At 45.0% G+C, this 24,415-nt stretch overlaps 2 protein-coding genes across 7 annotated transcripts in view; one reads left to right on the top strand and one right to left on the bottom strand.

Annotated features, from left to right (window-relative positions):
- Positions 1-7,589, top strand: part of CDKL5 (cyclin dependent kinase like 5) — a 128,993-nt gene extending 121,404 nt beyond the window's left edge. For all 6 annotated transcript variants that reach the window (XM_021409451.1, XM_021409443.1, XM_021409461.1 and 3 more), the window contains one exon: positions 405-7,589. In XM_021409451.1, coding sequence (XP_021265126.1) covers positions 405-788 — 384 coding nt within the window. In that variant the 3' untranslated portion in view covers positions 789-7,589. The remainder of the gene's footprint in view (positions 1-404) is intronic.
- RS1 (retinoschisin 1) lies at positions 10,480-22,843 on the bottom strand. The gene is made up of 6 exons (XM_021409405.1): positions 22,747-22,843; positions 15,803-15,828; positions 14,963-15,068; positions 11,614-11,755; positions 11,159-11,354; positions 10,480-10,916 (listed from the first exon to the last, which is right to left on the bottom strand). The coding sequence occupies exons 1-6, from the start codon at positions 22,796-22,798 to the stop codon at positions 10,764-10,766; spliced, it is 675 nt and encodes a 224-aa protein (XP_021265080.1). The 5' UTR covers positions 22,799-22,843; the 3' UTR covers positions 10,480-10,763.

Below are 24,415 nucleotides of genomic sequence, written 5' to 3'. Positions count from 1 at the left end.
TGTAATGGAGTCATTATCCTGCCATTTTGTGTACTCAGGCTTACCCCGGCACTTGTCACCCATTTCAATAGCCCCATGTGTCCCTTTTCCTTCCACCTGCTCACCAGCTAAAGAAGCTATGAGAGTTAAGAGCCGCTGGCTAACAAAATATCAAACTGCTGATTTCTGCCAGCCTTTATTTCAGTGCAGATAGTTACTCGAGTTTGAATCATCATGAGAAAATATTTTTCTCGGGTGTGTTTTCTCAGCTTGGAAGGAAATATTCCACGTGAGGCTGTATTAAAAGTGAGGAAGTCCCGTGAAGTTCAAGATGTTTTATTTAAGATATGACGGCTTCGTTATAGGAAGTCTGATATGATACAACAAGAGAGCAGAAGGTCAAGTGCTTTCCCTGTGTCTTTCAGAGCCAGCCATTAAAATCTCTGCGAAAGCTATTACACCTCTCTTCGAATCATTCTGTCCCTGCTGAGCCTCGCTTCCAACCCTTACCAAGTCAGCCAGCCAAACCTGCTTTTTCTGAAGTGCGAATTCACCCCATGAGTCAAAGCTCCAGCAGCGGCAGCAGCAACGCACGGCAAGAGCCGCAGCCAAAGAGCCGGCCAACGCTGCAGATCCCGAGCCAGCTGGAGCCCACCTGGCACGTCTCCCCCGTCAACAGGAGTGCCAGCGATGGGCCCCCCTACTCCGAGCAGCCACCTTCCAAGAGTGGACAGAACGGGCACACGTACAACCGAACAAACCGGTCACGAATGCCAAATCTGAATGATTTAAAAGAGACGGCCTTGTAATTGCTCCAGAAAATAGGCCAGTTCACATGGAGGTCAGCGTGGGGGAGCGGTGGTAGTTCTGGTGATGGTAAGACTGTATTTTCAGCTTTATAAAGGTGTGCAATATGTACATGTGGAGCCATGCGGTTTGGCACCACATTGAAAGTCAGGGATTATACGGTAAAATGAGTCGAATTAGGAATTACTAGTCATCAGAAATGTCACTGGATGAGAGGCAGAGTGTGCCATTCAGGGAGAAAAATGTATCGCCATTTTCTCTCATTTACATTCCAGCTTAGAGCACATCTCTGTTGGAAAGCTGGGAGACTTCCGGTATGTGTTGGCACTTACGAGGGTGAAAACATTCATGTGTAGACCTATGCCCTTACTACATTTTTTGCTGCCTAGTTAAAACAGTGGGGTTTATGTGATAAAAGTGTATCCCCGTTAAGGGTTTAAAGTTAAATTGTATGTCTTAAATTTGTTTTTTAAACTTCCATATTTGATAGGATTTGTAATATTTATTTATGATGACCTAATATCGTACTGTTACAATCATATCTTTTATGTTATAATGTAAAGTTATTTTGAGCTGTTTGAAACATTGTGAAGCAGTGCAACAGCTACAGTAGTTTCTATAAAAAACTAACGGTAACATTTATATATTGCATCAGGAGTATTTTATTCTATATATAAATATATATATAAATGGGAAATAACTGTCTGTTTTTTAAATATACTCATTTAAAAGAAAAGTATTGTTATGACACTATCTGCCATATTTTTATACATTTGTGATATAAAGTGCAGTATTATACTTCTAATAAAAGGAAGTTGAATGTCGATATAAATGTGACTGTAACAGTATGAGTCTTGCTCAGCTACGAGAGCCCAGTATTATAGGAATTACTGGTAACCAACAAAAGACAACATTCAATTCCAAGCGTTTTTACGGGCTATTTTGTTGGAAGTATTGACTAAATGTAAGAGACTGCAGAACTGTACAATAATCTCAATGTGCTATGTTCTCCCCTGTGTCCTTAGCTTTCCTAATAGTACTGATGAAATTTCTGCATCTGCATCGAGAGACTAGGGCCCCAGAACGAGTTGTGTTGTTTAGGTTTTTTTTCCTCTAAAGAGATAAAGTGCCCCATGACTACAAGCTAAAGCAGGTGCTTTTCCACTTAATAGTAGGGGTGAAAACCAAAGAAACATAGCATGAGTTGCAAGTGAAATGCCACACTTTCACATTTAATGCATAGCATGGCACTGCAGATCATGGTATGAGCTTTTATGCATATGTGTATTTTACATCTTGCTTAGCAATCTATTAACTACTAAGATAAACACTGTATTTAAATTAAAAGTACTCTTGCACTTTTTATTATATTTCAGGATGTATTTAAAGCTACACATCTGATATTTGGATGTTGAGGGAGAAGGTTGCCGTGCAGCTTAATTTCTCCTTAGATCTTACTGTCCCGATATTTCCATACGCAGTTCAGTGACCAGTCTCAGCAGAATACTAGATCTTGGGTTCCAGTCTCCTGTACAGCGTTGTCAAAACTGCCTTTGCATTGGTGAACGTCAAGTGTAGCAAATATATAACCTGATTCCTCTGTTGCTACCGGCAAAATAAACTAAAGTTGAGTCAATAGGAGTTAAAAGAATTATGCTAGTCTAAACTTTCGTGCAATAAGAGGAGAGTCGGGCCTGTAGTGTCAGAACAATACAATCTTTCCTTTTTAAATACATTCATTCAACTCCCTCATTACTCTGCAGCATAGTTCATTTTCTATATTGTGTCCTCATAAGACACATGTACCTGCAAATATGTTGTCTGTTCCAAAAAAAAGAGATTAACCTGAATGTAAACTTGATGATTTAGCCATAGATGTTAACAGAAGTAGCCAGACAGAAAGAGCTGAACTTCCTACTTTGATAACAATGCACATTGGACGTGATGTTCGGTACCTCTTGAATCATACCACATTCCTAACAATAACTAATTTGGCACCACCACGTTAAAAATCTTTCTTAGAAAGTACAGTATGAAGGGATGGTACATCAGGTTTGTCCAGGGCAAGAAGTAAGTCTAGTAAGTTAGAAAAACCACAAAATAATAAGAATTCTTTGTCAATTGCCTGCAAGAAATGTGTGTGTGATTTTCTATAGATATTTATGGTATATACTATATTTATATATGCTGTAGTATATAAATAATATATTTATGTATCATATATAAATACAGTAGATATGAAAGGATACTCAGATTCTGATAAGTTCAGTGGGCATCCAGGAAAGACATTGTGATATTTAGTAGTCTTTACTATCAAGGGAATAGCATTGTATTTTAGAAGTCTCTTGGATTCCTCAGTTCACCACAACCAGTTTACTGCTGTTGTCTGCTTTGAAATGAGCTGATGCCACTGAAATCCCTCATGAGAGCGTTGCCTAAGAGTGGGGCTCTAAGCAGTACAATGTGAATGCCTCCAAGTGAGCATTCATACCAAGCTCTTCTGTACCTTATGGATATATTTCCTTTTGCCTCTATGAGAATTTTGTCTTGATAGTAACAGCTTCGTACTGGGGACGATCAGACTGGGCTGTACATGGCTATTCTGATTTCTACCAAGGAAAAATGTTTCCCAAGGGTTGGTTGGGTCTTTTTTTTTTCCCATCAGTACCCATTGAGTTGAATCAGGGTAATCTCTGACTGTACATAGAGCTGTTTAAAGTAGTTAGCAAAGCTTCAAGAGTGACCTAAAGAATGTTCAAGTGTTTGGTGGCCCATATTTACAAAACGTTGTGTCTACTTTCATATTGCTTTCTCTTCTCAACAAACCACAACAGATTTAAGTTTAATACTAAATTGTGTTGAACATACATAGTATTTTCTTCCTTCTGTTAGAAAGAACTTACAGCAGATCAACCAGCTGGCATTGCGGTAAATTGCATATTTTTAACCTGGTCTAACTTCTGAATATTTAGAATATTACTAATGTAATTCTGCTGAAGCTTCCAAAGGAGTCTTATTATATGGCTAAGATTTGCTGCCTCAATAAAGGAGAAGAGAATTACAGAGCAAACAATTTTATAAACGTGAGCTTTCCTCTTCACTGGTCTTGTGTTACATGTTCTATAGATTTACTTACTATAAATCATATTAGTTAAACTGCATTTTATTCCTTGGCAAACTGCTTTGCCTTATTATGGCATCATTAATGATGTGAACAGTAAAGAAACTAAGTTTCAGAAATGAATTACAGTCATTTTGCAGAACTCAAGCTGCCTAAACTTGTCTGTAATGTTTTACTATAGCTCTTGTTAACTGACATGAAGCACCTTAAGCTCATCTCAATTGAAACTGTGTGAAACAATGTGAATAAGCTGTCCTTTTAAACTGCCATGAAAATGCATTAAGCTAAAGCAACATGTGTTTTTAACAGACCTGACCACAGAGAGCAGTCCCTTAGGGCTGTTTAATGCTTCTTGCTCTGTTATCGCAGTCTAAGATCCATTGCTCCTCTGAGAGGCCGCCAGCAACAGGCACCAGGCCAAGTTCATGTCAGGAAGTCGGTAGTCCCAGATCTGGTCCAGCCTTTCTGAAACGTTCTCTGTCCCACAGGACTTAGGACTGATAACAAGCCTTCATTTCTGATACCAAGTCAGACCCGCTTAAATGGATGGGTCCTGATGCCACTCTGTGTACAGGTACTGGTTCTCTTAGACCAGTGTTAAAGCAGGCCACAAACTTCCAAACTTAAAATACACTCTCAGATCATCTTCAGGCTTGTTGCCTTTCTCTCTGCTAGACCAGCTCGTATGTGGGAGCCAAGCTGAGAGCTTCGTCAAGCAGCAGGGTCCTGCGACAGGCCTTCAGCCAGTCAGGTCTCCTAACAGATGAATCTTAACAGTGTAAAAAGCCACATACCAACCTTTGTTCACCCAGAACAAGCTATGTGTTCTTCACAGTTCAGTGCTGTGGTTCCTTGTAATGAAGGGAACTCTGAAAGCAATGCTGACATCTACTTAGCTATGACAAAAAAACAGACACTTTTGAGGGGGAGCCTTGAGTTAGAAGTGCTAGGGTGTTTTTTTTTTTGTTCACGTTTTGGGTTTTTTTGTTGTTGTTGTCTTAAAACAATTTGGTAGTGCAACATGCTTCAAAAATATCTGCATGCAATTACTTCTGTATGTGCTGAAAACTGTCAAGAGCAGAACTGGGAGAATATTTGAATCTCAGTCACACAAAAGGTATTACAAGGATAGCCATATATAATATACTGCAAATTGTGGGGTGGCAATGAATGTTTCTTTTATCCATTCCAGCTGTCATGCACAATATGGTTGTTAACGGGATTATATTATAAACCACACGTTTGGGCAGTTGTTCACATACGTAGGCCCACCATTTGAAATAGGATTAGGAGTGTCACAGAAGATGCTTGGAAAGGTGATGTGCCCTATTAAACCGTTTTTAAATGACCTTTAAATCAGGACACTATTTAAGAACAGGTGCCTTTCCCCCACACAGCTCCCCCTAGTGGTGTCATGTATTAACCATTCATTAACTGGGTTTGTAGTAAATCAGGAGAAAAGCCATTTAACTTTCTGGCCTTTGTTAAAAAGGGAACAATTTGAGTAAACCCTTTTAATATAACACAGCTTGGAATTTCTAGCTGTTGGCTCGTTTCTGAGTCGAACAGCACCATTGTTGCTTCAGGCTCATCTGGCTGGTGAAGGCTTGTACACAGCACTTGGTTCAGATGTTGTATTGAAACAGAAGTTCTCTCACTCTGCAGTCATGACACAAAGTTAATGGTAGTTAAGCAAAGCAAATTATATAGGAGATCCTCTTTTAATTTGAAGGTAAATCCTGTCATAGATCATCTGTTGTCTCAGCAGTCTTTGGTTATAGCTACTGCATGAGACAGGATAGGTTACATGTGAAGTTCATTTGCTCCGAGTTATGCCGGGATACTCATTTGTTACCAGGAGTGTCACTGCATGCAGCCAACTGCTTGGAGCAAAAGTTGGCTTTTTTGCCAATCTAAGCAGAAGATGCATGGAAATGTGTGAGGAAGAGCCCTCTATACATCGAAGCTGTTGTTCCAGCAAGTCAAATTATTTCTCAGGCTCTTTTTAGAATGTAACCTGTGAATGTTATTCTTAAAACATGGCTCAAGAGTCTGAACATGGAATGTATGACTAAGGCTAAGAGTGACTCTACGCATCTCTTGTCTTCTCTACAAGTCAATCTACCTCCTCTCTCTTGCAGAATGTGGTTGAGGTTTTGCTTGTTTATTCTGAGTTTATTATTGACTCTAAATTTTGAAGAAATGTATAAAAAGATTCTTCCTCTAGGTACTGTTAGCAACCAAGTAATAAAATTTTGATGGGCCTTCATCCGATACACTTCTAAAACCTCCAAGCCATCTCAGCTCTCCTAGAATCCTGACACCATCCTTTGCACTGCTTTGCAGTCTTCCCTCGCTCTTCCCCATGTGGTTCTCAAATATTGCAGTTGCCTTGTTCTTTGTTGTTTCTCTAGTGCAGTTTATCAGGGAGTTAGAGGCCTTATCTACTACTCCACCCTATTTGCTGTTTTATTCAAACAGCTATCCTTAGACTTGCTCAGGAGTTTCTTCACTTTTATTTTCCATTTCATCTGGGTGAGATACCTTACCTCATTGTGCCCCACCAAAACAGACTGCCTACCAGGCTTTCTGTTCCACCGGGTCTCTGTTTTCACAGGGCATTGTTTCTCTGGGTCCATTCTGAGAAATGCAAGGTGGCATCTTAATTGTACAGGCGTAGAAATGCTTTGTGAAGTAACTGCTTTCGTAGAGCTTTCCATTAGCAAAGTTAAAGCATGTTCATAGCGCGAGATGGAAGATGTTATTCAAGTTTCCTGTAGCTTATGAACCTCTTGGTGTAAACTCTTGACTTGTAAATCCAATGGCAGAGCTTTTAACTGTTGAGTAAGGCAAAACTTTAGGTGTAGTTAATTGTCTTGGCTTCCCTTTTCTTACTTTTTTTTTTCATCTAGTGCACATCTTAGACTGCTGAAGGATATGCCTAATCAAAAAGAGTAACATCTATATGTATGTGGTTTATAAGGAACGATGAGCTAAAATCTTCCATGAAACCATAATCTGTTGGAAATTCTATGCAGGTGTTTTTAAACCTGGTTAATCTGATAAGGACTTCCAGGACTGCTTAGATCTCCACTGTGAAATACTGAATTCTGAATTTATTTCATTTGGCAGAAAGAAAGAAGAACTAAGTTAGGAAGAATGGGATCTTTTTTCACAATCACTATTCCAAAAATATCTGACTGGGGAGGTGGCTTTCAAAACATCTACATTTACAGTTATGATTCCCCAATACTTTTAACAGCTATTAGAAATCCGAAGCGCACAGATTTTTAGATCTACCATGCTTTCTGTTGTGGAAGGAATGTGCTGTGGTGTTAATCTTTTTAATCCTGGAATACAAATTGATTTTAAATTGTGCTGAATATTTAAGGATGACTTCATGCAAGTTAATAAACCATTTGTAAAATGTTTGTATACAACCCTTTGTATCATGTTGTTGGTACACCTTACCAAATTTTTTTTGGGCATGTATTCCATTCTTAACTTCTGTACAATTTATATTGTTGCTGTAAATATTCTAAAAGAGAAAAAAAAAATCCTGTGGTAACCTTAATTATCAGCATGGAAACAGTTAATTTTTACTGAGCACAATGTATTTTTGAATGGGCCTTCCAAAATATGTCTTTAATAAAAATGCAGATTTTGCACTAGAAAACTGGCACTGCTCGATGGCTGCTCTTATTCGTGCCACGTCGCTTACAGAGCCCTTCTGGTGCCCCTGGACGGGCCAGAGCTGTAACAGAGCTTTTCTGCCCAGGTGGTGATGCACTCCCTGTATGAGAAGCCTACATGTGTCTGTTTGCAAGGCAGACATTTCTGCAGTGTCACAGAAATCACAGAACTGCAGGGGCTGGAAGGTACCTCTGGAGATCACTGAGTCCAACCCCCTGCTAAAGCAGGTTCCTACAGCAGGTTGCGGATCACAGACAAGATAGCTGTGAAGCACTCCATTTTCAACCATTCCTGTTCTCTCAATGCAAACACTGGAATTTTTTCTTTCTTTCTCTGCTGATGTATCTTTTGAACAGTGTCACCCCCCCTGTCAATCCCTCATTCCTTGGGGTAATTGGAAACAAAGTGAGGAGCCCGGGGCGCTCCTCCTTGGCCTCCTTGTTTTGCTGTCTGCTGAAGTCCTTCTGAAACAGCTACCACGTGGCTTGTGCTGCAGCCGCAACTGTTTTGAGACCATGCTGCTGCCTGGTGCCTTCACTCAGCTGCACCCATTGAGCCTCAAACGGGGAAACTGCTCTGGCCCCAGCTAATGGCTTTAACTTCCACCCACTGGTGGTTCAACGTTTCAGGGTGCCCTGGTAGACAAAAGGACCAACTGTACCCTGGGGTGTGTCAGGCCCAGCACTGCCATTTGGAAAAGAGGAGGGGTCATCCCACTCTGCTCTGCACTGTGCAGCCTCACCTGCAGCACTGGATGTGGGTATGGGTACCACAATGTAAGAAGGACATAAAGCCACTACAGAGCGTCCAAAGGAGGACTATGAAGATACTGGAGTGACTGCAGGGCAAGATTTTTGAGAAGCGGCTGAGGCCCCTGGGTTTGCTCAGCGCAGAGCAGAGGAGCTGAGGGGAGGCCTCATGGCGGCTGCAGCTCCTCACAGGGAGCGGAGGGGCAGCGCTGAGCTCTGCTCTCTGGTGACAGCGACAGGGCCCGAGGGAACGGCATGGAGCTGCATCATGGGAGGGGCAGCTGGGGGTTGGGGACAGGTTCTGCACCAGTGGGCGGTGGGCATGGAACAGGCTGCCCAGGTCAGTGGGCATGGCCCCAAGTGCCAGAGTTCAAGGAGCGTCTGGACACCACTCTCAGGCATAGGATCTGATTTTAGGTGGCCCTGCCTGAAGAGGACCTCATCAAGCACCTCAATGTGGTAGCCACAGTGTGGTCAGCATTGGTCCCCCTTGGGACAGAGAGCAGAGTTTGTGTGGGTAACTCATTCTGACAGCTGCTAAGGGGTTATTTCTGTGGGAAATAATTAAGAGAATGGGGCTACAGACTTAGAAATGATGTAGCTGGGCCGGGAGGGCCTGAGGAAGTCTGTTGTCACACCACTTGGATTAGGCAAAGCTCGTCTGACTACTCAGCAGTCTGTAAGCACTGCACGCATTCATGTCATGAGACTGAAGGCTGCTCTCAGTCCTACTTCCCTTTTCAAGACTGTTGCATTTTACAAGTTGCAGGGCCATGCACTGGTCTCCCTACCTCTGCAGGTAAATACCTCAGGATTTTTCACTCCTAGAGGATACCGCCTTTTCAGTGCTGTTTTGTGTCATTTCCTGATGCCTCAGTCACTGTTTCTGGTTTGGATAACGGTAACTGGAGATTTCTGGGCCCAGAAATTAAAATGACATTTCCATGCTAGGAAAAGTTTGACTTCATGAGGAAAAGCTTTGCAGTTTTGTAATTGTGTTTTGGCAGCTCTCATAATGCCCTCAGTTTCACCCTTCTTCAATATACTGTGTTTATGCAGAAGTGGAAGTCAAGTGCACTTCTAAAAGCATTTTAGGACCACTTAATTAATTAAGCCTCTCAGCACCCCGCTTTTTAGATAAGAGGCAGAGGTTAAGTGAATTTCCAAAGGTCGATTAGCAGGCAAGCAGCACAGCTCGGATGAGAGCAGAGATGTCTGCTTTAGAGCATTAAAAATAAAAGAGAAAAGCTCGCAGCGAGGCCCTTCCCTGTCCAGGCTGAGACGTGAGGTGCAGGTGAAGGACAGGGTGAGGTAGGACATAAACAAACCACGAAATTCAGTGTGTGCCAGTTAGTTCCACCTTATTTATCACTGTACATTTCAGCCTGGAAAAGGAGTCTAGTGTCCTGTTTCAAACTGGGAGCAGGGAGAGTGATGGCACAGATCCTTGCTGCCTGGGCAGCCTTTCCTTCCTCTGAGTCTTACATCCAAATATAGTTTCAGTCGTGAGATGCTAAATGAATTATCTTGGTATATAAGAGCATGTGGTCCATCCACTTAGGCTGTGGATGAAGCTTGAAAGCTTAAACAAATTATTCAGGAGCACTCTTATTAAGAAAATGCATCCCTCAACCCATTTATGGATAGACAAAACTCATTTTGTGGATGAAAGCATGAGTGCAATGGTGACATAATAATAATTATTTCAGTAGGTAGGGTCTCGCAGACTTCATAGTTAGGACAGCGTAGCACAAGTTTACAGACTGCCACATGCCCCATATTCCTTGTGATATGTTGGAGGAGAGAAGCGAGGGATGGCCAGAAAGCCCAACCTTGCACTGCTGGTATGGGTTTGCTTTGCTTTTGTTGGAGGAAAAGAAAGTCCTGGAGAACTGGGAAAAAAACTCCAGTTAGGGCAAAGGCAGAACTTGTGTTCACGCCAAAAACGCCACTGCTCCTGCCCCAGCCCTTAGGCCCCCTCTGTTGAAGCCTGAACCCATACCTGCACATACATAAGCATGGCAGCCACTGGGGACTGGGCCATGGAGGGTGAGGCAGTCATGGAAATTGGAGCAGAAGTCCACATTCCCATGCCCACAGCATGCCATGATGATATCTAGCACCCAGGAACAGGACTATGTCCCTTGTCTAGGACCCAGGATCAGAAGCACTGTATCTCACAGGACCGAAGCATAGTAATGAACCACCCAACTTCGCTGCTGTGTGCCCCCTCAAAAACAGCAAGCTTTCGGATTAGGGTTTAGCCGTATCACCAGGTGTCTTGTAAAGCAATTTTTTATTCAAGAAAGCCCTTCTGTTTGTAGGGTCGGCAGGATTGTAGCCGCAGCACACATCAGCAGTGAGATGGGACGGCCATACAGGCACACACCTGCACATCTCTACCCAGTGGGCACTCAGCCACATTTGCCCAGGCACTCGAGGAGCTCCATGCGGATGGCGATGCGCACGTGCCAGCCCAGTGGGATGAGGCGGATGTAGCGGGCCACAATGGGCGGCCGCAGCAGGTTCTGCACAGAGGATGACCGGTCCGAGTTGCCATAGAAAACCTACCAAGAGAGGCACAGGCAGACACAGTTCAGGGGCTGATCAGCATGGTACTCACTGTCACCATGGCAGCGTGATGGCCATGGGGCTGGACCCCTGTGTGCCATGGGGTATGCATCAGGCCCCATCCGCTCTGCTTTTCACACAGGCCCCCCTCCCCTTAGGCCACCTCCCCCAAGACTTTCATGCCACCAAATGCGCTCCTGTGACCAGCACTGTAAGGCAAAGCATAAGGTCCACCCACCCGGTTGTTCCCGGTCTGGTCCTTGTAGTAAACCCAGTTGAGGTTCTCATCAGTGCGGTACTGCACGCTGTACTTGGTCATCCACTCGTCAGCATCACAGCGGCCTTGTGTGAGGATCCCCGAGATCACCTTCACCTCCTTCAGGTCGATCTGCAGCCACTGCCCATTGTCCTGGTACTTGGAGAGCCAGGCACACCTGGAGGGACACCACCAGCCCTGCTGCGCCCTAAGCCACCACCCAAGCCACCCTGCTGCCCCACACTGCCAGGGGGCTTGGCCACCATAGAATCATAGAATTATAGAATCATTAAGGTTGGAAAAGACCTGTAAGATCGTCTAGTCCAACCACCAACCCATCACCACCATGCCCACTAATCCATGTCCTTCAGTGCCACATCCACCTCATGCTCTCCCACAGGGTTCCCACAGCCACAGGGAGGTATTTTCAGACTCACCCAAAGCCTTGACCATTGAGGCGGGCCTTGTTGGCTGTCCATGAGGAGTACCAGCCCGTATACTGCTCAGGGTTGGAGCAGCTGATCTGGTCAGGGGTGACAGCACCGGACTCGAAGCCCAGGGGCTTGTGGTAGGGGCACTCTGAAAGGCAAGGAAAAAAACATGCTACCATCAGTGACATGAGCTGCTCTGCCTTCTGGTTGCCTTTTTCCTACTCTTTTGTCAGCACCTTCTGTGGTTTCCTTGGGCCCTCCCCTCTCTGTCCAGGATGCTGGGGATGCTCTTAAGCCCTGACCACAAACCCTGCAGTTACTTGCTGTCCAGGAGACATGGCACCTTAATTTCTCACTCTTACATACAGTTATCCCTAAGTCATTGCTGCTTGTGACGTTTGGGGAAAAGGTTTTATTTGTATATTGTAGTCTCCCAGTCTCACTCTTCTTGCAAGCAGAAGCAAATGGATCCAGGCTGGATCCACGGTCCTGGATCCTGCCTCCAGGCTGTCTGCCTTTTCCTGGTCCTTGGGAAATGTCTGACACCACCTTTCTTGCCTCATCTCATTCAGCTCCTCCTGATTCACTATCGTGATTTACAGCTGTGCCTACCTAGCAGAATTGCTGAGCCTGCTCCAGTCAGATCTGCATGTTCTGCTCTGGGGGTTATAACTGTGCTTGCAGATAGTTTTCCCTTATCGAAAAAATGTGCAGGTACTCATGTGTCAGAGAGGTGTAATGCCTGGCCTTCCTGAAGGCTTAGAGATCTTCTGAGTTTTGCCTTCCAATCTCCAGGCTACCAAGCCTGACCCCATAACAGCCTTCTGCAACACTGAGAGGCTCAGCAAGACTCCCAGTGTCTGTCAGCATGCAGAGCAGCTGAACGCTCCTTGGACCAAGCATTTTTTGTCACCATCATCTTTTATGCAAGCAGATTATTGCTAGGTATTTAGATGCAGATAAAGAAGATGCTCACAAGCTTCATGTGGGAGCTGATTGGGCAAACATCTATATTTGTGTACAACATTTTCTAATTTTGCAGCCTATGGAGCAGGGAGATTCCTATTGCATGTGTGTGCCCCCAAGAGGAACTCTGCCATGTTTTACATCTTAGCATGCTTTGTTTCGTGGGCAATAAATAAGTGAGTGAAGTGGTGAGCATCTTTGCCCATGGGTGGGACATTTCCAGGCCTTATATATGTCTGATAGACCACTATAATGCATCAAGGTTACCAAGAAGGGCTATGTGCAAGGCACCAGAGGGCACCTGGAGCACGGTGTGGCCACTACCTCCTCCGGCCACTGCCCCTTGGTTTGTGCAGTGCTTGAGTACACCAGTGGGATAGTCAATGTCTCACTGGCAAATTCCACCAGGTCAGTATCTTACACGTCAATATCTTATTTACATATCTTGTTCAGTCAGTCCCGCATTAATATATTTTCCCCCCAGAACCATGCAGCTGCTGCCCTGCCTTCCTCCAGGCATGAAAACACCAAGCCCATTAACAACAACCAGCAGCAGCTGCTTGAAACCCCTGCTCCCACAGCACACACTTTATATGCATTTATATGACGTTGAAGAAAAAAACAGAAGGAAACAGAGATTAGATTTCACTTTTCTGGAGGGCTGAAAGGGTTGTGGTAGCAGGGGTAAAACCATCCTGTGGATTTATAGCCATCTGCCTTCTTTGTGCAGGTTCATGTCACCATCAGCTTTTTCTCCATATTAAATCTAACCCAAATGTCCCCTCTTTCAGTTTAAACCCTTCACCCCTTGTCCTGTCACTACACTCCTTGATAAAGAATCCCTCCCTAGCTTTCCCATGGGCCCCTTTAAGTGCTGAAAGGCAGTGAGGTCTCCCTGGAGCCTTCCCTTCTCCGGGTGGAACAAGCCCAAATCCCTCAGCCCCTCTCCGTAGGAGAGGTGCTCCTCTGGACCCGCTCCATGTCCTTCTTGTGCTGGGGGCTCCAGAGCTATCTAAGTGTCTCCCTTTGTATAAGAAACCACTTTTGGAGAGCAGCTGAGGTGGCCCCACATGTTTACTACTCGGCAGGCTTATCTCAAAGGCAGCGTAGTTTTAGTATCACTAATCTATACATCACACAAGTATAATGAAATTAGCAGGTCACTTTCTGGTATGCAGGGCCATGCCGCACACAGAGACCCACAAACAGGTGCCTGGTGCCTGCCCGACCCAACCAGCTCAACCATGTAATGCCATTATCACTGACCTGAAGGAAGCTCGTGGAGTGCCATGCCCACCGCCCTCTGGTGCAGAACCTGTCCCTAACCCCCAGCTGCCCCTCCCCTGACACAGCTCCATGCCGTTCCCTCGGGCCCTGTCGCTGTCACCAGAGAGCAGAGCTCAACGCTGCCCCTCCGCTCCCTGTGAGGAGCTGCAGCCACCATGAAGCCTCCCCTCAGCTCCTCTGCTCTGCGCTGAGCAAACCCAGGGGCCTCAGCTGCTCCTCACATGCCTTGCCCTCCAGACCCTTCGCCATCTTTGTAGCCCTCTTTTGGATGCTTTCTAATAGTTTTATGTCCTTCTTACATTGTAGCAGGCAAGGATCTTGGCAAAACTGAGGTATGATGTGGAAAATATGAAATGGTGAAATGCTGACACATGTCCAGGGCAGATGAACCCTCTCCTGGGAGTTCTTCTGGACAGGAAAGAACCAATGGGCCACACCTCAGCCGGGCAAGCCCTGGGGTTGACATAACCTCATGGGAGCGGAGTCTGTGGAGAGCTCAGGGGAAGCAGAGGGCCAGGTGTGGATGGCTATAAAGCCTCTGTGCTTACCTGCTGAGTCACTCCTCAGGTAGGAGTCCTTCACATCCAACACCAACGTGGAATAGAAACATCTGTTTTCTCCCCCTCTCATTTGTGCATGCTCTGCCAACAGTGTCATCTCTTGTGGCTCTTACATATGCATCTTGTTTGCTTTCTAGCCTGTCTTAGCTCCACTCAGAGCATTTGCAAGGTAACCCACCCACCCTCCTACTCCTACAGGGCATCGAGGCCAGATGCTGAGCACTGGGGGAGCTGGTTCTCCCCACATGTACCCAGAGGAATCAGGGGCTGCAAAAAACACCTCTAGCCATTGCATGGCCTTGTGGGATCTGGGAGTAGGGAACTAGCCAGCCTGAACCACCCTGGGTGCCCTCACCAGGCCAGGGCTGCTGTTGTCTTTCTGCTGGCTCAGAGTCACCCTGTACCTCCCATGGGCGCAGCTCCACCAGACCCACTGTTTGGGGTAGGCACCACTCTAACACCCTCACTGCAATGCAGGATGCAATGAGGGGAGATGCTGGGGATCATAACACAGACACCACTGAAAGAGAGTGACCCGTTACCTGGCATGCATTCCAAGCTGTTAGTTCCGCTGGACCACACCGAATTAGGACCTCCTTGGCAATTGCATTTGCAAGCCTTGCTGTGCCACAGCTCCAGTCTCTCATCCTAAAGGGAAAATTTTAAAAAATCAACTTAGCATCGATGATAGTGACACAAATCTAAATGCGAGTCCAGAAGCCTAAGCATGAGTGCTGTCCGATAGCATGACATCCACAGAGAAATGAAAGGTGTCTGCATCTAAATTTTGCAGCGCACTTGGCTGCTCTTGAACCACGGTGTCACTGTCGAGTCCATGGCCCCCAGGCTGTGCCACCCAAGTGAGCATCAGAGACCACCTCCTGGCTCAGCCACGCTGGATCCGGCCTGGTCCTCCTGCACACAGGGGTGAAGGCTGCACCACGTAGCGTATTTCTGGGGATCTGCACAGGGTGTTATGTCCTTATGGTCCTGCGTCAGGAGAAGTTGCCACACCAGGATCCCCCAAGAAGGACATCATGTGGTGAGTGTTGACTGAAGGTTGCTGTTGCAGTGAGCCAGAGGAGAGTCCCCAGTGCAGACGGCTGCTCCTAAATGCTCTGCCTGTGACGCTCAGGTGACTTGCATGGGTACACATGCATATTCACTCTTTTGGTACACAAAGAAGGCATAGAGGGAATTTCAAGATACAAAGATTTAAAAATTGCTTCTCCTAAGGGGACCAGCACTCTGAAACCGGTAACAAACTCATGGCAGGAGTGGTCCTACACCCATCCCACATTCCTCCACCCGCTCCCAGAGGTGTCAAGCACTTTCTGTTTCTCCTACAGCCCGCAGGAGCTGAGACAGCCATAAGGACTCACCTCACCAGGGGACAGGGCCAGCACAGCTGTGGGCAGCAGGCATGTAGGGAAGAAGAGAGAGAGTTCAGACATGATAATGTCAGGAAATGCAATGGGTATTTACTCCTGAGCCTGACACGAATAAAGGGAGAAAGGTTGCATCTCCCCAGTTTGATTGCCAGGGGAAAGCAGGAGGACATGGGCATCAGCTGTGGGCAGGAGGATACTTATATGCCCATATCATTGCTACTCCCCCACTGGGCTTTCTTTGTGATGGCTTTGATGTCTCCTTTTTCCATTCAGAAATGCCTGAAACATCCTGAGGAGAGCTCATGTCAGCGTCAGTCTCTGCTTTCCAGATAATGTTGCCTCCATTCATTTTTCCCATCTTCCTGCCCTACAGTTTTCCTTTCCCGTTTTGCCTGTGGAACTGAAGAGCAGATGACAGGTGAAATCAGAGCCTACAGCCATTGCAGATCACTGGTGGCTTCAGAGGAGATAAGAAGATTCCTCTGAGCAACATGGAGGATAACAAAATGCAAATAGGTCTTCCCAAGCAATCTTACATGCAAAACGCCCTTTCCTTCCTTTTTTTTAGAGAAAGTACAGTGGCTGTAGAGGAAGCACTGCTATTTTTGTAACACCTGACCTGGTTTATCTTCTGCCTGTCCCTGAGCAATGATATTTTACAAGCCCTATCCTTACTGAAAGAGCTCTCCTACCTCCTTGCAAAGCCCCAAGCAGGCTGTTTTAATAGCACTTAGACTGGGAGAATAGTGCCCAGACCACTAAGAGAACAAAATAATTTTAAAAGTTCCCATGGCTGCTCATAACTCATAAATACAAGTCAAACTTCAGCTCTCACATTTCCAGTAGTCACAGTGAACTATGACCACTAAGGACTGAGCTATGGAGCAGGTAAAATCTTGCATGCAGAAACCACAAGAAAACAGCAATCTCCAAACAGCAGTTCTGTGAATAGGAAAAGAGGATTTTTTTTTTTTTATCAAATGAATTAGGCTTTGAATTATTCACTGAAATCTAGTTATGATTTATTCATTCACACACTTACTTTGCTGAGCCTAGGATGGTCCAACTAATGCTGGTAATTTACATCTTGCATTTACACAGCAAGTTTCATCTCAAAAGATTCACAAATGCTGTGCAATTATAATCAGCTGAAATATAAACTGTACACAAAGCTCTGTTTATTACTGAAATGCAACTTCTCCTAAGCTTTGACAGAGAGCCTGAATGTATCAAGAATCTGAACAAAAGACCACAGCAAGGAACAAAATGACAAAGAAATACTTTAAAACATTTTGTTAACACAGAGATGGTCTCCCTCACTTCAGTTTCCCAGGCAAGCATTTCTGGCTTCTTGGACATACCGTCCCAAGGCATCTGCCCTGGCTGAAAAAGTTAGCATCAGTCTATGATGAAAAGATGTAGCAGTTAACACTCCTCGTCATCAGATTGATGTGGTAGTGGCTGGGACTTTATCATGTATCAAAACTGTACCTATAACAGCAATGCAGCACATTTCCTGCCTGCTTGATGCTCTGTTTGATGGCACTGGCTGACGTAGGGCTGTTGCTTCTGGTAGGCAGGGATCCCTTAGGCAGACCTCCCGAGTCTCTGATTTGAGAGCCAAGACCAAACTCTGGCCCTTCACTGATGGACACAGCTGGAAACCCAGCAGGTGTGAGTGAAACAACAATAAAAGGAATCATTTTCAAGTGGGTGATTGGTGGGACCTATTCACCCAACCCAAAGTACGGCACAAATTTTGCCATTCTGAGCCAAAACAGGTTAACTGCAAAGGGCAGCATCCTGCAAGCAGCTTGGCCATTGGGGTGCTGCGCTTTGGGCAGTGGTGGCTATGGACAGACCAAGCATCCTGTAGCATCCCCCTGACATCCCCTGATGCTGGGAATGGAAAGGAGAAAAAACGATGCCTTTGCCTGTAGTTGGCTGGAAAAAGCAGTAATTGATATATTGGTGTGTTTACAGCTGTGATGGGCCCTGTCCTACAAAGGAAATGAAGAGGAAAGCTAGCTGCCAATAGTTTCAAAATGTGATGGCCGGCATGCTTTTATAGTGAGCATGTTTGCCTTCAAGGAAGGTTACAAAGATAATAGATAACTGTAGGTCAGACAGAACGAATTGCTGCAGTTCATGGAAGAGTCATGAGTCTGCACCACTGCCGCAGGCTGTTTTAAAAGTACAGAACTGAAAAAAAAGAAACAACATTAAAACGAAAAGAGGCCTATTTACAGTTCCTGAAGCGCCCCAGGACATTGAGCAAGCCATCAGTTTGTTGAAATAAAGCATTATTTGTGTGTATTCATGAGAGACAGGGAGTTATGTCTTGCTCCTTCCCTGTCCTACCATCCAACCAGGCTGTGAGAGACTTCCAACACATGGCTGGGTACAAATGCTGCCTCTCAGCACCAGATTTGGGGACAGGGACAGTGGGATGGGAAGGACATGGGACTCCTGGGTTGCAGGTGGGGCAGAACAGCAGCCTCGTGAGGTTCTGGTGGAGGAAGAGTGGAGGAGGGGTCAAGCAACAGCAAGGACGCTCAGGTCGGGGGCAATGGGCACTGCAAAGGGTGGGCAAGGTTTCTTTGGCCTCCCCTTCATCCCATAGATTTTTGGAGTCCAGCTGTTCTCTAACAATGAGGCAGGAAACAATAAACGTGAAGTCCAGAAAGGGCAGGCAGAAGTGCAGCAAGGCACCATGCAATGGAATGCTGGCATTTAGCAACAGGAGCAGATAACTGCAGGTGTCAGGAAATCTCTGGTTATTAAGAATGTGACTGAACACGAGAGAGAAAAGAGGAAGGTAAGTGCAACCAGAAGGAACGATGGCAGAGGCTGAGGGATTTCAGGAGGTCACCTCTGAGACATCGTGTTGGACATCCTGACCACTGAGCCATGACGGCAAGCCATCCTGTTTAGAGTGGCTAGAATTAACGGTGGGTGTGTGAGCATGAGAAGGCACGCTGTGAAGCAAAATGGAGAATTAAAGCATAGAGTAAATATCAGTCACTTGATTTACCGGAGTAAGCTGGTAAGTTTCCTGGTCATGGAAAATGTTAACGACTGTTCATCGACTTCACAATTTAGGTGGCCTAGATCTTCAGCTGGAAAATAACATCACTTCTTGTTTGTGCAAATGGCCTCTGCATTTAACAGGGCTCAGAGAGAGGAGCAATATCGTTTTCCCTCTGCTTCTCCTAGTGCAGAGCACCGCCTGCATGTCCCCAGTGGGGCTGCTCCCATGCAACGAGTGCGGCGCTGCACGAGAGGAAGGAAAACATTTTAAAACAAGGAGAGATGTGACCGTGGCCCTGGAAAAACCATTTCAGGAATGAAAGAGGAAAGAGCAATGAATGGCTTTGTCACATTTTTGGAAAGGCTCTGCATTTCAACACCCTGTTTGCCATGAGCACCCCAGCACAGAGCAGCAGGGAGCAGTTAGGTGAGGTGGTACGTAAGCCACACAGAGGGCCAAGACGTGCAGCTGTCTGATGCAATGAGCACCTTGATTTCCAGAGAGTGGGAAGCCTCCTCCTGAGGAGACAAACGAAGCCTGGAAAGGGGCATGATGAGTCCTTGGCAGGGACACTTTTCTCTTGTATCACAGCTTTATTTCAATGATTTTTAATCTGGCTTCCCTTTTTGTTCATCTCTTCTGTGTTCTACTTACTACGTGCCGGTATTTATCTGGAATTTATAAAAGCCGTATTGAAATAAAGACAATTATGCCTATTTAATTCAAACTCTTTTCTCTTTTATGCCTGCTGTCTCCACAGTGCTTCTACAAATGTTTTATGTTTTGAAAATACTTGGAAAAAAAAAAGAGAAAAGAAGAAAATTCAACCTTTCCCTCTCTTCTTCTCTCGAGAACATCAATTATCTTTTCTTTCTGAAGTGTTCCCTTGAGAATTTTTGGCCTTTTCTGATCTTACTGACACATTTGTTCCTTCCCACTCAGAACTCTGCAGTACACTGCCTGCACAGTAATTTTAGTAATTTTGTTAGAGGTACCACTTGTGCCAAAGGGTGGCACTAAAGATGTTATTTACTGCAATCTGAAGGCGGGGTTGGGCCTTCAGTTGTTGGGTTTTTTTTCAAAGCTGCAAGAAATAGAGAGGGAAAAAAAATCCCCTCTTTCTAACTGTTGAGACGTGCTTCTTCCCCGACGCATGACAAGCAGGGATGGAGCGATGTGGTGCTGGTACATCACATCAATGTACTACAAGTGCATTCATGACAGCCCCCAGCTCTGAGCGCGGGTGCAGAATCCCACTGCCCCATTTGCTACTGCTGCTGCTTTGTGGGGTTCCCGGCAAGCAGAAGCCTGGCAAAGCACGGGAGCAGGGTGCTCCCCTAAGCTGCAGCTCTGCGGGAGAGAATCGCTAAGGAGCTTATGGTGTCATTGGAGCATCTGGCTCACCAGCACTTCCCCATGGTAGAAGAGGAGGGGGGCTGAGGAGACGTGGGCAAAGGGCTGCTGCCCACTGAGCACACTGAACAGGCGGCTTGGGCCATGAAAAACACAAGTAGGTTTTAAAAAAAGCAGTAAATGAAGAAAACAAATAAATAAATAAATACCTAAATAGTGATGCCTGGAAAGTGATCCTGCTAGTGATTTTTTCACTGCAGGCTCTCTGAAAATATCCTGATGTGTGGGTGTCTATTAACAGCAAGCTGTGCAGGGGCTTCAGAGAAAGGTGCGAGCTCGTTCCAGGGGCTAATTGCAGTTATGCCGCCCATCGGGAAAAAATGTGCAGTCTGGGTAGAAACAGCCTTCCAAGAAGCTCAGGTGCCAAATGAAGGACAGCAAAGAGATCACGTACGAAGGTAATGCACAAATATTTGCTGGCAGATCAAAAAGAAAAGCTATGAATTAGACAGAGCAGGGTACAGCTGAGCGTGTCAGGATGAAATGGAGGCATAGCCACTTGAGGAACGCCTTCCTACCCGTGACATTCAGTAGGCCATGAGTGTACAACCTTTTGGCTCGCTTGTACCAGACTGAATGAAGAGGAATTGTCTTGGGCCACATGCACAAAGCGTGTTCCTAAAGTAATGCCTCCTATTTATTTCCATGGAAACTACAATGATACAAAGAGCAGAATAACACTGTTTGATAGAGCAAAATCTCAGCTACAAAATACTCTTTTTCATCACAGTCACCACTATTAGCCATGCATTTTCACCAGTGGTGAATGAGAGCCTGCATGCTGCACTCATAACAATCTGCACCAGTGGAGGTGACCCACTGTCACTGTCACTACTGCTGAAACGCACCACCCACCGCCTCACTGTGCTCACATCCACTGGTTGTTCTCCACAAACATCCAGCAAGCATCAATAAATATCAATGGGTGCCATTTGTTTCCACATAGAGAAATTCAGTGACACCCCTTTGCTTCATCTGCACTCCTATGTCAGATGCCATTGTGTCAGACTGCCCCTCTGCTGCCGTCTGTTACACGGCAGCAAAATGTAATGGGATACTGGTGGGAAGGTTCAACCTCTACTGCCATACCACCAACATTTGCCTCTGATGTCGTGGGCTGAGATCATAAAATGGGAGGAATTACTTTTGGAGCAGCCCTCATAAAATACATAATGTAGTTAATATATATAAGTAAGAAAACTTATTTTAATCTATAATATTTTTATTAAAACAAAAAAAAAAGAGTGCAACACCACCACAAAACTGGTGGGATATGTGACCCTGTTTCTGTGAAACTAATGCATCAGCCTGGTTCGATGGCAGTGGCTGCCATTCTCAGTGAGCTCTCAAGGGGTTCCTCAGAGACTTTTGATGAAATGTTGCTCCTCCTGTGCTTCATCCTTGAAAACAGTTGTTCACAAATGTACATTGTGCCAAAAAGCAATGCCATGAATGAGGCGTGACTGTGAAGCGAGGAATGTTTTTCTCTGGTAAGAGAGGTTTTATAAAAGTAAAGAGACGTGATCAGATTTTGAGTTGAATGTCTGAGTGCAACTCTTTACACTCCATTTGAAAATATGCAGGTCATGTATTTATGTCAACTGAAAGTGGAGTCGCAGGCCTTGCAAAGTAATTGACAAACATGGAGGAGGACTTTTAAGTCCTAGACAATAGACTTAACAATCAAAAAAGGAAAAATGGAGAATTCAACATCTGTGGAGGGAAAGCTGGTCTGCCCGATACTTTTGTCCCAAAAGGACACACCATATTGCGGCCACATGCTGATGTTGGTAGATACTGCATAGCACCCAGCAAGAGTAACCCCAGCCTTGAGACATTCAGAGCTTTCCTGCCAGCTGCGAAGAAGTCAGAAGTTCAAACACAACCTGAAAGTGATCTCCTTGTGCCACAGTTAGGTTAATTAAAATGGAATTAATAAACACTTTTCCCTCTTTTTTTTTTTTTACTTATGATTGATTTCTATTCTTTGAGTGCCTTTGAAATTCTTTCCCAGGACAAAATATCTGAAAGAGCCTTTAAGAACAGCAGATCTCTACCAGCAATATCTTGCTGCTAGAGAAAACGAGTGGTTTTTGATTAACCAAGAGTTTTGATTAATGAAGGACTGGTCTTTCATATTCTACTGCACCTCATTTTTCAAATCAGCATTATTATTTACTCACTGGCTCAGCTGCACTACAATTTTCTGTGTAAATTCATATTTTGACAAATTACATGCCAATCTTTTTATACTGCAATTACTTTGTGAAACAGTTGTACTACTGAATATTCATAGAGCTGTAAGAACGCTGCTCACTCTTGTACGTAAATTACACATCTCCTTCACAGTTTTTCCTTTCCCTGATTATTTTGCTTCCATAAAGAGTTCTCTTTGTACCCCACAGCCCCTGGCAGCATGAAGGAGTGTGGCTGAAACAAGGAATAAAAAGGAGGACATCTGAAAGCACATCTCAAGAGGCAAAGTGCATACCTTTGTACCAGAAAAGAAGAGACAGCAGGACGCTCCCCATCTTGAACCGCATCTTTTCCTTCCTCTTTCAGGAATAGCTCCTTAGCCTGCTGCTCAGCTTTCTGGGAGGGCATGAGATTAACTTAAGCTTCGCCTAAGCACATTACGCTCCGCCATTCTTGGGATTTTATCAAGTAGCATCAAGCTGCACAATTACTATTGTCAAGCTCCATGAGCCATAGCTAAAAGGTAGGAAGCACTGTGGTGCTGGCACTATGACTGTATTCAGATGTATGTCCACACGTGGATGTGGTACTTAGGGACATGGGCTAGCTGGCAGTACTGGTGATAGGTGGACAGTTGGACTACATAATCGTAGAGGTCTTTTCCAATCTTACTGATTCTATGATTCTTTGAACAAGAATCTAACCTAACTAGAAACCACATTTACCCATCATACAAAGGCAGAGTAAGTGCCTAATGCTTATAAATCGTAGACCATTTTATACAGTGCATATTGTCTATTGTATGTAATATGCATTAATTATCTTCCACCCCAATTATTTACCTCTCCATCATTGATGCCTGTCCTAATAATTGCTGTGTATAGGAATCTTCCCTGGCCTTACTGCTTTTTCAGTCACCTAATTGCAAAGGGCTGAAAACTGCAATTACTAGATCAGACAGAAATAGCACGTTTTTGTTGTTTACTTGCAGAGATATAAAAATCTGAAACAAAAAAAAAATTAACCTCCCTTTGCTAGCAGTTCCACCTATCATATCCTATCATTATATGATAATGTCAATCCAGCATCAAAGACAGTTATAAATTTGGTTTAAAAGTGACTGAAAGACTCAAGTCTACAACAGATTGCTGGTGATTCCAGCGAATCTTGCTCCTGTTCTTCCAACCTCTGTTAATTATGTGCAATTAGCAATGAATTTTTAATGGGGGCTTTTGACAGCAATTGCTTCAGAAGGAGCTTCCTTTATTTCAGAAGATCTCCAACTGCATGTACAGGGAGTAGATTAAACCACAGCACAGCTCATGTGGGCTGTGGGTGCATTAAACTCCATCTACCTTCAGCCTCCTGGTCTATGCCCATTCAGAAAACTCTATACAAACAAGGATGCTGATATTTTGGTGGGATCTGCCTCATCTACCTTTGGAAACCTAAAGACTATCGATGTCCCACCCATGGAATGTCAGATCCAGCATCCCTGTGTTGTCATTTCCTGGAGACGCTCAAGGTCAGGCTGGATGTGGCTCTGAGCACCCTGATCAAGCTGTAGGTATCCCTGTTCATTGAAGGGGAGTTGGACTGGATGACTTTCAAGGGACCTTGCCAACTGAAATGATTCTGTGCTTCTATGATGCATCCTGATCTCATCAGGGCATGGGACGTGGACAGTATGAGTATCCTGCTATGTGGGCTCACTGATTTGAGTCCCAGACACTGGGGAGCGTCAGTGCATCCATAAGTGCATGGCAGAGATGAGCTGAGGCCTGCAGTTACCTACATCCAGGCTTGAGTCCACCCCTTTTTTTAGGTCATTCATCCCAGGGAAGGCCACTCCTCCAGTAGACATCTTAGCACAGCCCCCTCCAGTGGTCACAGAGATAGACCTGGTCCTACCTTCACATCTACCTTGGTGGGCTGATACAGGACTGACTCCATCTTCCTTGTGT

This window comes from Numida meleagris, chromosome 1 (assembly GCF_002078875.1).
Source record: "Numida meleagris isolate 19003 breed g44 Domestic line chromosome 1, NumMel1.0, whole genome shotgun sequence".
Taxonomy (NCBI): domain Eukaryota; kingdom Metazoa; phylum Chordata; class Aves; order Galliformes; family Numididae; genus Numida; species Numida meleagris.
This window is presented reverse-complemented; position numbering and strand designations above follow the sequence as displayed.